Source organism: Mastacembelus armatus, chromosome 12 (genome assembly GCF_900324485.2).
Source record: "Mastacembelus armatus chromosome 12, fMasArm1.2, whole genome shotgun sequence".
Lineage (NCBI taxonomy): Eukaryota > Metazoa > Chordata > Actinopteri > Synbranchiformes > Mastacembelidae > Mastacembelus > Mastacembelus armatus.
Window position 1 is genome coordinate 9,043,826 of NC_046644.1, and position 14,241 is coordinate 9,058,066.

General features: G+C 39.9%; 1 protein-coding gene across 2 annotated transcripts in view; it reads left to right on the plus strand.

Moving 5' to 3' along the window:
- dusp4 (dual specificity phosphatase 4) overlaps window positions 1-12,811 on the plus strand; it is a 69,054-nt gene extending 56,243 nt beyond the window's left edge. For both annotated transcript variants that reach the window (XM_026297926.1, XM_026297925.2), the window contains exons 3-6: window positions 2,435-3,963; window positions 5,440-5,567; window positions 7,016-7,235; window positions 9,612-12,811. In XM_026297926.1, the coding sequence (XP_026153711.1) occupies window positions 3,594-3,963; window positions 5,440-5,567; window positions 7,016-7,235; window positions 9,612-10,000 (1,107 nt within the window). In that variant the 5' untranslated portion in view covers window positions 2,435-3,593 and the 3' untranslated portion in view covers window positions 10,001-12,811. The remainder of the gene's footprint in view (window positions 1-2,434; window positions 3,964-5,439; window positions 5,568-7,015; window positions 7,236-9,611) is intronic.
- The last annotated feature ends 1,430 nt before the right edge of the window (window positions 12,812-14,241 follow it).

Here is a 14,241-nt window from a genome sequence, read left to right on the forward strand (position 1 = left end):
TATAATGCTGATGAATTGACACACTATTATATCACATACAATTCTGTGAATGCTACAGTTACATTACATTCTGTTCATTCAGAGCTTATTTAAAGGCAAAATTAATCGAGTTGATAATGCAACACACACAAGGTTATATTAATAATCAGTATCACCTTGTAGCTTATTTATACTCATTTAACATGATCAACATGGATGTGCCTTTAAGGTTCTTGTATCTCATGTTGGCTTCGAAAAATGCATCCAAATCCAGAACTTCATTTCAACCATTAGCTATTGTTACAGTGCTATTAGTGTTTATATGTGTTATGTGTCTGGCAATTGCATAATGTCTTATTTTCATTTCCAATTGAAAATTATTTTTAAGGTGGTGGTTACAAACATGTGATATGCAAAGCGCCATGAGTATTTTTGGTCATGCAGTTTTTCCCCACTTTTGGATGGTAAAATACGTTAGTGTTGAAAGTATCTGAACAGTGTGTCATGACCACGTTTAATGTTACCGGGGATTTCCAGGGGGAGCAAACATTTTAAGGGGTTCTGCATATATAGACTGAACCAACAAGTAATTTGATAGAATTGAGCAAAAATGGAGAAGGAAAAGTGATATTAGCAACACTGCAGAGCTCACATACGAAAAATCTTCTCTCTCTCTCTCTCTCTCTCGTCCACTGTATTGATGGATGACGGCATGCCGGCAAGGGATGTAAGGGGATGAATGGATGGAGAGGGGAGAGCAGTGGGAGGGAGGGATGACATCAGCTCAGTCTGTATCTGGCCAATCCTGTCATGCCCCCTTTCCTGCTGTCTCCGCCCTCCTACACCTCTCCCTTGTTGCTATGGCAGCCGCACCACCCTGCCTGTGCAAGGCATTGTTTAGGGTTGGTAGTAATGCAGCGTGGTGTGTGTGTGTGTGTGTGTGTGTGTGTGTGTGTGTGTGCGTGCGTGCGTGCGTGCGTGCGTGCGTGCGTGCGTGTCTGTCTGTCTTAATATGGGACTCTATAGGCTGCAATCCAGGACAAGCCATCACCTTTTTTTTTTTTTCCTGCACCCGAGCTTCCATCTCTCATTTTAACTCCTCCCTCTTTCTCATCTTTCATCTCTTCGTCCTCTTCCTTTCCTGTTCTGACCATCGCTCTCTCTCATCTTCCATCTCAGCCTCTCTGTCTTAATGTTCAGGCTCCTTTCATTCATGATTTATTTTGCTGCAGTGCTTCTGTCAAGAATATTGCATGCAACAAACAGCACACATATGCGCTCAGGTTGTATACACACACACTTCTTTTAATGTTCAATTTCTGCACATGCAGATATTTCCACACAAGGCACAAGTGGCCACTGAACTGTTTGTTGAGAATGATGTGAATCACACCGTGGCCTTTACAGTCCCAGGATCTCCACCTAGAACACCTGAGAAAATTTTGACTAAATTAGACAATGCTTTCTACCATCAGCATCATCATCCATCAGATTTTGATGAATCTGTATCAAGGAGCACTGAAGTTGCTCTAGTGTAACTAAACAACTCAAATTCCTGATTTGTCAACACTATTCTACATCGCTTAGTTGATAATTCTATTGTTAAATTTGATTTACCGGACAGTAAAATGTTATTTTACACATGAAGATCAGTTTACTTGTCACGCCGCACAGCCTGTTGTACAAAGGAGCTCTGTCAAATTTAAGAAAATAACTCACGAGATATCAGTGAAGATGCTTTTACGTTACATTATAGAAAACATTGGATCCATTGTTTGGAGTTTGACTCATACAAGGAACTTTGCTGCATAAATGATTACAAATCTTCATTTTTCTTTCTCTTCCCAAGTTCTCCTGCTTTATAGAAGTGCAATACTAAACTAATGTAGTGTCTCTTTGATGCAGAGGACAGATAGTACATCTAAATGTGTCATAGCAAGTATCTCCAGGTAATGTCTTTCCTGCAAAAATAGGAAATACTTTGTACTATAATGTACAAACATGTAAAAATATCACATATAAGTGAATGTAAGAACAAGAATTTTCATTTAAATAATTACAATCCAGTCTAGTCCAAACAACTATACTTTTTTTTTTTTTTTTTTACCATGTCAGACAGAAAACAAGACATTTCCACTAAGTTCCACCTGTTTGGAAATAAGCAGTTTCTGATCATCTGCTGCGTCATTTCAATGTTGCTGTCAGATCACACTTGAATTACATGTGTTGCGTCTTGGAATAGTCATTAAAAATAAATTAGATATACAGTATTTCAGATGTGACCACAAAGGCCTGTGAACAAAAGCCTAACACACAAACACAGATCCATATGCTCATGCCTGAGCTCTCACACACACACACACACCCTCATAGACTCATTCATAATAAATGCATCTGAGAATGCTAAAATATTAAAATGATCTGTTTTTACAGTCTGTTTGTCTGTCTTTTCCAGCTGGAGTGTCTGCCTATTTCACAGCCTGTCTGTTCGTGAAGGGGTGTCTGCGTTTTCCTCCTCTCATCTGCTGCCATGCTGCTCTCTTTTCCTCTCGTAACCATGGAAAGGAGATCAACATGCAAATACCTGTGCACGCTCACTAAGGCTGTGTGATAGAAGATGCAAATTACATTTCCTCTTGTAGGATTACACACCCACACACACAGATGCAAACTCAGATGTATGCACGAGCAGGTTTGTGTTCCTGTGCACACATACGTAAGCACGCCCACCTGCAGCCCAACACATCACACTGACTTTGGAATAATCTATAGGTGAAGTAAAACAGGATTTTTAAAATTTTTTTAATCGGCAGTCATGTTTCTGGCCCAATGACAAATCTAAGTCCAATATTAAGCATTCATATAGCTCTGACTTGGTTTACAGTAACCCTAAGAAAATAGAAAAAGATTTTTTTCTTTAGTTACTATCTTTTGTTTTGTCTTTCTTCACAAGCTAAAAAGCTAGAACAGTGGTGAAACTATATACAGTACATTTGGAGTTAAGAAAAACAAAAATATACAAAATATTTACTATCCCAGTTGTAATGACTTAGATGAAGGCCAGTTTAAAATATAAAGAAATTTAGTGTGGCATGTCAACAGTTATTAACATGTTGTTTTTTCTTAAATAGCATCTTGATTTCACCCTAACCCAGCCTGCTAAAGATCATTTAAACGTAGTTCTGAACGGCCTGCCTCATGGAGTCTAATCTCCATCCCCATCGCCTCTCCTTTCATTGATGGCTGTCTTTTTTATGAATGAACGACAGAGGAGGAAAGGGGAAGGGAAACTAGACGCCTTGTGATAGGCTCTCATCGGTTGACGTCACCTCCGCCGTGACGCGATGCAACCATTCATAAAAAAGGAAAAAAACAGAAACAATCCTTAGGAGAAACGCTTAGAGTGAAAGGGAGAAAGAAACAGAGGTGGCCAGACTGTGCGTAAAGAGTAGTGCGGTTACAATGCGCGGATAGAAGAGAAGCGCAAAGGGAATCCACCGCAGGATCCGTGCACCTTGTCCAGGTTTGGAGGGCGGTAGGAGCCACACAGAGAGAGACAGAGACGGGAGATTGGCGACAGTGAAGCGCACACACGCAGCCCGCAACGACGTGCGATGGAGGAGCTGTGTGAGATGGACTGCACGGTGCTGAAGCGGCTCCTGAAGGACGACAGCGCCAAGTGCCTGCTGCTGGACTGCCGCTCCTTCCTCGCCTTCAGCGCGGGACACATCCGCGGCGCCGTCAATGCCCGATGCAACACCATCGTGCGTCGAAGGGCCAAGGGCTCCGTGCTTAGCTTGGACCAGGTCTTGGCCGGAGACGAAGAGGTCCGGAGCCGCCTCCGCTCCGGAATGTACTCCGCCGTGGTGCTGTACGACGAGAGGACGCCGGACTCGGAAACGGTGAAAGAGGACAGCACCGTGACTCTGGTGCTCAACGCGCTGTGTAGAGACTCCTCCGACACACACATCTACCTGCTCAAAGGTAAGCATGTGCCTCATTGTTAGGTTTATTCTTTATACGGGACAGCTGTAGCTTGGAATAATGATAAAACTCAAAGCACTGAAAGCACCAGTATAGTCACGATTTGGATTAATCCTCAGTAGGTCCACTGAAAGTCTTAAATGTAAAGCTGCTGTTATTAGTCGGTGGTTCATTATTATTATTATTCAGTATTAGTATTGGACAGTAAAGATGTTCAAAGATTATAATAATACAAATTACATATTCAGTAACTCCTGTTAAACAGTACTAATGATGATAAAAAATATTCCTTTTTTTAAAATTTAACCTTTAGAGAAGCCTGTAGCCTGTAGAGAAGTACTGGCCTACAATACTATTATTATAATATATATTTTTTACTAACAATATTATCATAGGCTTTTTTATCCTAAATTAACCTTTAGGATGGTCAGAAAAACAAGTTCAGTGAAAATAATAACTGTGCAGCTAAGTGTTTCTGTTCAGCTAGAGATTGTGGCTTTAAAGGACAGACCAACATAATCAACGTTATCTTACCGCCTGCATAAAGATACTGTGTGTTGTGTTTTTAGCTGCTCATTAACCTATAAGCCAGAGACATCCTGCTGACTGTGCCTGTTCTATTTTTTATAGTCGTGTATATAAAGGACTTATTTTTGTTGCAATACACGGATTCGGTCGCTCACAGCTACACACATTCACACACAGACCAATGGCTTTGAGCTGATGAATGAGGTAATGGGGATGTGTAGAAGCCACATGAAGCTGGGGGGACTTGCAGGACCCACACGATCATTTCAATGAGAGTCTGCTTTGAGTTCATCATCACTGGTGGGAGACACTAAAATCTAACCTCAACACTGGATTTACCCACTAGACTATATTTAGAAGCTGCTGCAAGCTGTAAGCTGTGGCGCATCCTTTTTTTTTTTTTTTTTTTTTTTTTTTTTTTTGTGCATCCTAATGACGCAGACGCCTTGAAGCACAGGAGTGTATGTATATAGGTTATATAGATGACATTTTCAAGTTAATCTGATGTGATCCCTGAGGTGCAGAGATCAACAGTCAACCAGCAGCTGTCTAAAAACAAAACAAAACAAAAGAAAATAACAAAGGAATGATGAAATTGTTTTCAAATCCGTGGCGGTAGACACAGGATAGAGTAGGTCAGAGGTCGGTTTAAAAGACTCTGTGTCGGCCGATGTGGAGGAGAAAATCCTGGAGCTGATTGTGCTGGTTTGTTAATGGGGGCTGCCATGTTTTCTTTGTTCTTAAATCCACAATCTGTAGCATGTTTTATGCATAAAAATCCCAAACAAAATAAAGCTATAACGTTTCTGGCCTGTGATGCTCAGTAGTGAATTAATCCCCCATTGTTTATAACAGTTTCTTTAAAGTATACTATCTTTTTCCTAAAGCACGGCACTGCATTTGGATGCATCATATTTAATCCTAGTGTCTTTCTTTTTTTTCCTCCAGGTGGATATGACAGATTTTTCACTGAGTACCCAGAGTTTTGTTTAAAGACCAAATCCTTACCATCCCTCACCAGCCAGTCCAGTATCGACTCTGCCTGCTCGTCGTGTGGGACACCACACCATGACCAGGTAAGAATTAACAGGGCAAACAGATGAGATGAGGGAAAACCTACCTGAACTCAAACCTCACCTAGAGTACGTTTTCAAGCTGTAACGATTCATTTTAAAAATATAATTAACACACAACATTGTTCAACTGATATAGGTCATCAGTTAACAGCATGTCTGTAGCCACATATTCACAAATAAATCATAAATTATAAATAATTACAAACCAAAAAAAGTCATGAATCTGCTTATTTACTGTAGTCAGACTAAATGACTTAGGTTTTCATGTAATGTAGGACAGCAAGAAGATATTGTTTATTATTTATACTTACAATAAATAGATTATCAAAATTAAAACGTATGAAAGCCTTGTTAATCATTTCATGTTTGAACTGTTTTCATAATGTAGAGGTTGACTTCAGTTGCACGCACTAACGCTGAGAGCTCCTCAGTGCAAACACTGGAGGTTATTTGTCTTGCTCAACAAAACTCAACCGTTGTTCCCTTTCCCACATTCATTCAACCACATTAACTGTTCTAGTCTGAGAATTCAAACTAAGCAATGTAAACTTATTTCTCATGTCCAGGTTTTGCTGAGAAGACATGTTTTTTTGTAAATTAGTCATTTGTCTTATGAATGTTCACCGTTGATTCACCTCTTCATCACTTCCTGTGACCCGAGTGGCCTTGTTTTTTTGTTGAGCGATCTGCTGTTTGAGCCTGCAGATTTTATGCAACACTCGCAGTCACATGTGGTTTAGGTTTGATCCCACTGAAACGCATGAGCAGGGAGACAATTCAGCCTCTGTATGTTTTCTAAGAAAAATGCTTGCTGGTCACGACCACGGTGTCTGGTGGATTTTAATCCAAAGACTACTGTAGCTTCCTGTTGCAGCATATTTATGATGGAGTAAAATGTTATTTGCCCCCCCCCCCCCCCCCTTCTCCTCACATTACATCTCTTAGAAGTATTGATCATTTCCTGATGCTGTGTCAGTCCCGAGGTGGTCAGCAGCAATGACATAAACAGTCAATATGCTTCACTACCGGTATAGACCGCCAGTGAACGATCCAGTGAAAGAGGAAAAATCCTATCACTATTCCTATCACATTAGGAATTATTTTTAAAAAAAGCTGTCTCAAAATTGCATTGGTGCATGTAAACACTGGGTGATATTTGCTTTTTTATGTACCACAGACTTAAGACAGCAAGGTCACGTATATGCTGAGGTCATCTGGTATCTGGCCTCTGCTGCACTGACACAGTCATTTCTTTATCTTATCAAGTGAGCTGCTTTTCATTTAAGTAAATTCTCTCTGACATGGCTCACTAAGCTCAGTGTCAGAAGATGATTCTTTATGAAATGACTGGATGAGTTATGAACTGTCTCAGAGCAGTAAATCTGTTTCTTCACCCCTGAATAATGAAGACTTAATTAATCATCAACCTTCCATCTGTCCTTTGTCAGGGCGGCCCAGTTGAAATCCTCCCGTTCCTCTACCTTGGAAGTGCCCTCCATGCCTCGAAGAAGGAGGTTTTGGATGCTATAGGAATCTCCGCCCTGCTGAACGTGTCAGCTGACTGTCCCAACCACTTCGAGGGGGCGTACCAGTACAAATGTATTCCTGTGGAGGACAATCATAAAGAAGACATCAGCTGCTGGTTCCTGGAGGCTATTGAGTTTATAGGTCAGTGAGTGAGTGTGTGACCTTGTGTGTGTAAGTGTGTTTGTGTCTGTGTGTGTGTGTGTGAGGGTGTGTGTGTGTGTGTGTGTGTGTGTGTCCGTCCGCGCGCGTGTGCGCGCATGCGTGTGTGTGTGTGTGTGTGTGAATGTGAGTGGTACAATAACAGAGGAAATGCATTCCCATGGTGCATATCCAGAAATAATACAAGCTTCCTCCAGGCTACCGCATGTTTTCTGCTTTAACTTGTTTAGGTCAAATCATGTTTAGGTTATATTAAGAGTTCATCTTAGGTAACTTTGTTCATTCTGGGGGAATGTTTTTGTGCAGTGCTTGCTTATATAAAAAAGACATATTAGCTGCAGCTAATGAGAATTTTCATTAATGATTAGCAATTGTTTATCTGTGAAACAGCGCAAAATCTGTCATGTCCCGTTAAAAGTCTGTTAAATTTATTTTAAAAAATTCAAACATTTGAGAAGCTCAAACCATAAATATTTGGCATTTTTGCTTGAAATTAATGGACTATCAAAATTATTGCAGATACATTTTATGACAAATTTTTGCACATATTTAACTAAATATAATCACCTGTCAGTTAAACAGTGTGGGCAGGGCTGTGATATAATCTGAGTTTCAGATATGGTGGCTCACCGCTGCTCATCCTAACTAAACGGTCCTGTTCTTCTATTAATCTCAAACTAGCCAGAAATATAAAGTGCATCAATTCTGGTTGGAGAATTAAAAGAGCTTTCAGAGAGCTGCAATGGAAAAGCTCTCGGACAAATGAAAACAAATCAGACCTTTATTCACTGGAAATCTTTTGCAGTGATTATTTCCAAGTAGCCCTTTATCAATCACAGCTCAGTGGACTTTGCAGAGAGAAAAAAACAACCAAAACCTAATGAAATTAATCTACTACACATCAAAATGATGTTATACAGTAAGGGGTAAAAAAAAAACAAGCAAAAAAAAAAAAAAAAAACGATTGGATTTGAAATCTAAAACATTCCAGTCAGTTGTTTCTCTGCATCACAATTTCAGATGTGTGTTTGTCTGTATAATATAGGCAAGAGTGTGATTTGCCTTTACTTTGCATGTTCATACTGTGGGAAGATAGTGTGTGTGTGTCTGTGTGTGTCTGTGTGTGTAGGTGCTGGTATGCGTCATAGTTAGCTGCTGTGGGACCAGAGTCTGACTCATCCACTGTTACCGGGTGAACAGACGCTGTGGTGAAGTTACCTGAAATTTGCGTGTGTGAGGGCGTGCGTGTGTGTGTTTGGGGGGGGGGTGAGAGAGAGAGAGAAAATATGTCTGAAAAAGCAGAGTGAGACACAGGAACGAGAGATGGCTGAAAGAAATGGATGATTATTAGCAATCAAGCTTCTGTTAATTGGCAATAAACATTCCTCGATCTGGGGTAATTCTGCTCATTTGCCCAGAAAGGTGAGCTGGATTTAAAGCTGTAATTTTAGCTGTAGCAACATGGAGGAAAATTTGATGAAATTCACCAACATGAAAAAACAATAAATAATGTATGTAAATGTAAATAATCCTACATTAGCTTCCTCATATTCTGTGCTTCTAATTTCCTACAAAACAGGCTCCAGGGACATTAAGCACAATTGTCCAACTAATGCAAAATGACACAGTTATGGAAATTTAGTAAATGCTTTAATCAAACTATTACCTAAATCTGATTATTCACACTAACAAACTAATAGCATGCATCTAAACATACTGAAAGTGGCAGAGACATAAATAGGACAGTGGAGGAAGTGTGAAAGAGTGGCTGATGACTCAAATTTTGGCACTTGCAAGTTTCAGTTAAATGTGCTGCTTTCTCACTCTGAGGTTAGTTAACAGTTTGACTGCACACAGGGGAAGGCGAGTGTGGAGGAGAGGAAATAAAGAGTCTGAGGCAAAGGCCCATCTGTTGTGTTTAAAAAAACCTGGCAGCTGTAAAAAAAAAAAACATATACAGTTTTCTTTGAATGTACTTGTTCGTGTATGTTTGCACTGTGCATGTACCAGTACTGTTGGATGAAAATGTGTTTTTTTTTTTTTTGTTTTCATTTTGTTCTGTCTTTGCATTCAGTATGAATTGAGATTTACAGTTTAAGTCATCTCAGTGCTGTTAGGCCACCAGAGGCATCTTCATCACATGAAAAAATAAATGATTGAACTGCTACAAATGTTTTAGCACAATTACAACAACAAAACAAAAGCAAGACCGTGTCCACAACCATAGTCGGCATCATCCTCTGGTGACCATGAATCCATCCGATCGTTGAAATATTTCAGATATTTGTAGTAATCTTATAAAAAATGAGCTGTATTTTTCTGTGGAAATCTCTGAACCCTACTCCCTTTTCTTTTCAGATTCAATTCGGGACTCCAGTGGGCGAGTGCTTGTCCACTGTCAAGCAGGCATCTCCCGCTCGGCCACCATCTGCCTGGCCTACCTGATGAAGAGGAAGCGGGTACGTCTGGATGAAGCCTTTGAGTTTGTGCGCCGGCGCCGCAGCATCATCTCTCCCAACTTCAGCTTCATGGGGCAGCTGCTGCAGTTCGAGTCGCAGCTCCTCGCCACCTCTTGTGCCGCTGAAGCAGCCGCCACGGCGAGCCCACTGCTCGGACCCAAGCCGTCAACAACCACCACCTCGACGACAGCTACGCCCACCTCTCCGTTCATCTTCAACTTCCCAGTCTCTGTGGTGAACCCTGCCTACCTACACCACAGCCCGATCACAACCTCACCTGGCTGCTGATGGACAGCCAATCACAGCCTTCCCCCAACAGAGTAATTGAGCACAGACTGGGCTGGTGTTGGCCTGAAGAGCTGTCAGTCTCACTGACCGCTGCAATATGTACATGCTTCCAGGGCGTGGAGGTGAGAAGCGTCACGGTGCCTGATTCAAAACTCAGACTCGAAAAAAAAAAAAAAAAAAAAAAAAAAAGAAAAGGAAAAAAAAAATGTTCCTCAAGTTCGGACACCAGCCAACGCTCCTTCCATTTTAAGACAAAATTTGTCCAGACTGACCAAAAATGAACTGGCTTTTAAAACTTTTCAGAAAACAACTTTGGATGGAGTGTTGGACTGAACATACACACAAACCACATGCACAGAGGCACACTGACACACAAACACTGACACAGAGAGGCACGAGGCGCAGCAAACTCTCTTCTTTTCTCTCTCTCTCTCTCTGCCTCACACACACACATGCACACACACACATTCATGACTACCAACTGAATAAGTGCAGTATGAAGACAGGGTTTGTTGCTATGGATACAACAGGTTTTTAGGAGAGGAGATGGACACAGGAAGGAAAGAGGAATTTTAAGCACTCGCTCTTTCTCCTTTGGGTGTCCCTCCTGTTGCCTGACAAAAGAGATGGATGGAAAAAAAGAGGGGAGGAGACGGTGATAGAAAGCAGGAGCCTCTTCAGTGACAGGTGCTTTGCCGGCGATCCGTCCGGAGCTTCCTGTCTTTCATACGTCCTCTTCCTCTCTCTGTCTCTGCCCCCCCCACACACACACACACACCTTCCTCTCCTCTCCTCTCATCTCCTTTTCATCCTTTTATGTTCCTCACCTCCTTCCCTCCTCACCTCCTCCTCCTCTTCTCATCTCTGTCTCTCATCTTCAGCCTGTCCACCCCCTCTCCTCTGCTCCTCCACTCTTCACTGAAGAGGCTAAATAAATAAGATGCCAAATAAAGGCCAGCACCTTTGCAAATTGACTCAATCCACCCCTCCCAATAGGCTTGTGACACACACTTAGGAACCTCTTCTTCTACATAACAGAAAAGTTGTTGGATGAAAGGGCTGAAAAAAGCTAGAAGAAAAAGAATGTGTTGCTTCTGTGACATTTCCATTGTCAGTTACTGGATTTTCCTTTTAGGCCAGATGGCTAATTTTATTGCACAGTGGTCCTGGCAGACAGCCACTTAAAGGACCATGCTGGTAGCTTTGTATGTCTTAACTTATTGAAAATAATATATTCTCCACTGTTGGTCGCCATTTTCCAAAACATACATTATGCTTAAGACACTGGTTTCAGTTTCTTCTGCAGGTTTAGTTTCATAGTGCACAAAATACTGGCTCTTACTGGATACTTTGGAAGTTAGTAGTTTAGTTGTTCCTCACCCCCAATGAATGGTGTTTGTGCCTTCTTCATAAAGGTGTATTCCATGACTTTAGTAAGTAACCCTGGGGTTACCAGTGGAATAATACTTTTTTCTTAGCTCCTGAAAAGCAGGTTGGTGAATGCTAGTAAAAAAAAAAAAAAAAATCTCAGTATCTCAGCAATGGAGTACAAACTCTCAATGTCAAAAAGCTTTTCTCTTCATCTTTTTCCTCACACCTTCACTGATCAACACAACACACACACATATTGTACATGCGTAGGTGTAAGTCCATATTAGACCACAGTAGATGGTGAATTTGTCCTGTGAAACAAATTTTCCAAAAACCTTAGATTTTGAAAGCAGCGTTTGAATATAGACATGCAAACTTCCTAAAACATGAATGGACATTTATATTTTCAAGTAAAATAGTGATGATTGGTTAAAGTTGAAGAATTCAGGTTACCTTAAATGCATTTCAAAAGTAATCCTGCAACCATTTTTGATCCCTAATCATCTAAAAAGAATACTGTGACATTTCTATTTTGACCAAATTGGACTTCAGTACTATCTGTTCCAGCTCAACCTACCATACTAGATTTTTAGGGAATTCAAATGTGGATACTTTTATACTTTACTCCTCAAACAGTGTTGTTTCTAATGAAACAAAAAATGATTTTTGAGGCCATAATCCAATAACAATAATAAGTTATCGTTCATTTGGTATCTGTACACACAGCTGTTTTTGAAGTGGTCACTACACGTTAAAGTCACGCACTGCACTTAAAACCTATTCGAGAAAATAAGGAACGCAGTGGCTTTTTAGGATGTTACACTTACCATGTCAAATCTTCATAACATAAGAAGGTGAGAGACAGTGTTTTTAGTCTCTCTCTTTCTGCTAAGCTCAACACTCTGTGCTAGAGATCCAAAGGCACAAAGTCCAACCACAGTTGCTTTTTTTTTACCCAAGTCGTGATGTACACACAAGACACACTGGCATATACAAATACACACACATATATCAAAGAAAATGAACCTTTTTCTGTTTTTGAAGCTTGTTGGCACCTATCTCTGTAGCACTTTGAAGTGATGCAATACTGTATTTATAATTTATGATTGATTTGCACATCATGGTGATGCTGGACTGACTAGACATTTTGTCCATGTAGGTGAGAGAGAGAGAGAGAGAGAGAGAGAGAAAGAAAAAAGAGAGGGCAAAAACGCAATACTTTGTACACTTCCGTGTGGTCAGCCTGCCTGCCTCTCTGTGTTCATCCATCTGTCTCTGTCTGGTCAATGCTGTTTGCCCATAATGGCAATATCAATCTCCACTTGGACATTTATATATTATAAAAAACAACTTTCCCTCAGTTTTATTGTGGAATGAATGATCCGTGCATTTATTTATTACTGAAGATCCACTGTTGAATAAATAATGTTCTTTATTAAAGAGTATGTGTTCTCTTTGTATGATGGTGTGTGTGTGTGTGTGTGTGTGTGTGTGTGTGTGTGTGTGTGTGAGAAAGTGAATAGATATACAGCATGAAGACACATGAAGACTGAAAACAAACTATCGTCATATGAAATTTAAGACAGCAAATAACCTGTATGTATATATATATATAATTATATATATATATATAGTATAATTTCATCACCATAATTTCACTTGATAAATGGAATTATAGGAATTTAGGAAATCATGCACAGAAGTGGGAGTGCAGCAAAAACCTCAGAGAATGACTCATCTAATCACAGATGGATGATATAATAGTGTAAAAACAAGGAGAAGGAAGTTTTCGACCATAGTTCCTTTTCTGGTGAGCCAAACCAGTTTCCAATCAATTAATTTTATTTTACTATACAAGTAAATAAATAACCCCCCTGGCTGGTCAGAGGTCAAAGACAAACTGCAGAATGTCCAATATGGTCAAGAGGATAACAGCAACACCAGTACAATGTGATGCAACATCACTGTGGTTGTTAATGCCTTTACCTTTCTGATCTTTGATTTCTTGACAGATCAAGAACAGATCTAGATACAATGGTTTAGGAAGATAATAGGTGAATATTGTATATAGATCTATATATAAAAGTGTTTTAAAGAAAACAAATCTGTGCCATAAAAATATACAGAACTGCATTCTGTGTTAAGAAAATGCTGTTATTTTTGCCACAGAAAGCAAGTGTGAGGTTTGAGCACCTTCTAGTGGTGAGAACATGTAATTGTCCTGTTTCAACTAAAAAAATATGAGCAAAGATCCAACAGATACATGAAAACAGATTTTACAGTATTTATATTTGTTAAATAATTCTTCCACTTCTCATGGTATTAGCTGAGGAAGTATTTATCATTGAATAAATGTCAGATTCTTTCTCATTAACTAAAACTACCAAACAGACCATGATAAAGAAACCTTTATTTTTTATACATTTTACACCAGATTTGCTTCAACCAATACAATTTATTGCTAAAATTATTAAATTATGCCCAATGTCATGTCATGAAAGTTATGCATTACTTGTCACACGCATGCTTTTATTTTGGTATTTCCTGTCTACTCATGTATATGTGTCCCCCTCTTTACTTTCAGGTCCAACCTTTTGTTCTGCTCGTTCTGCACAAGTTCAGGGACCTGAGTGGTGAGAAGGTCCTAGAGGAGACTGTGAAAGGCTGTTAACCTCTCCATACAAACAACAACAAAAGGCACAGAAAAATGGATGTGAAGCCATATCAGACCACTAAAAAACAAACACTGTGATTTAAAAAAAAGTGTGGAAACAACCCCAAACACTGCAATATAGCAACCAAAATATATATAAAAAAAACAATTACCAGTGTCTGTTTCCTGCCTTAACCAAATACTTGTGTTTTTACAG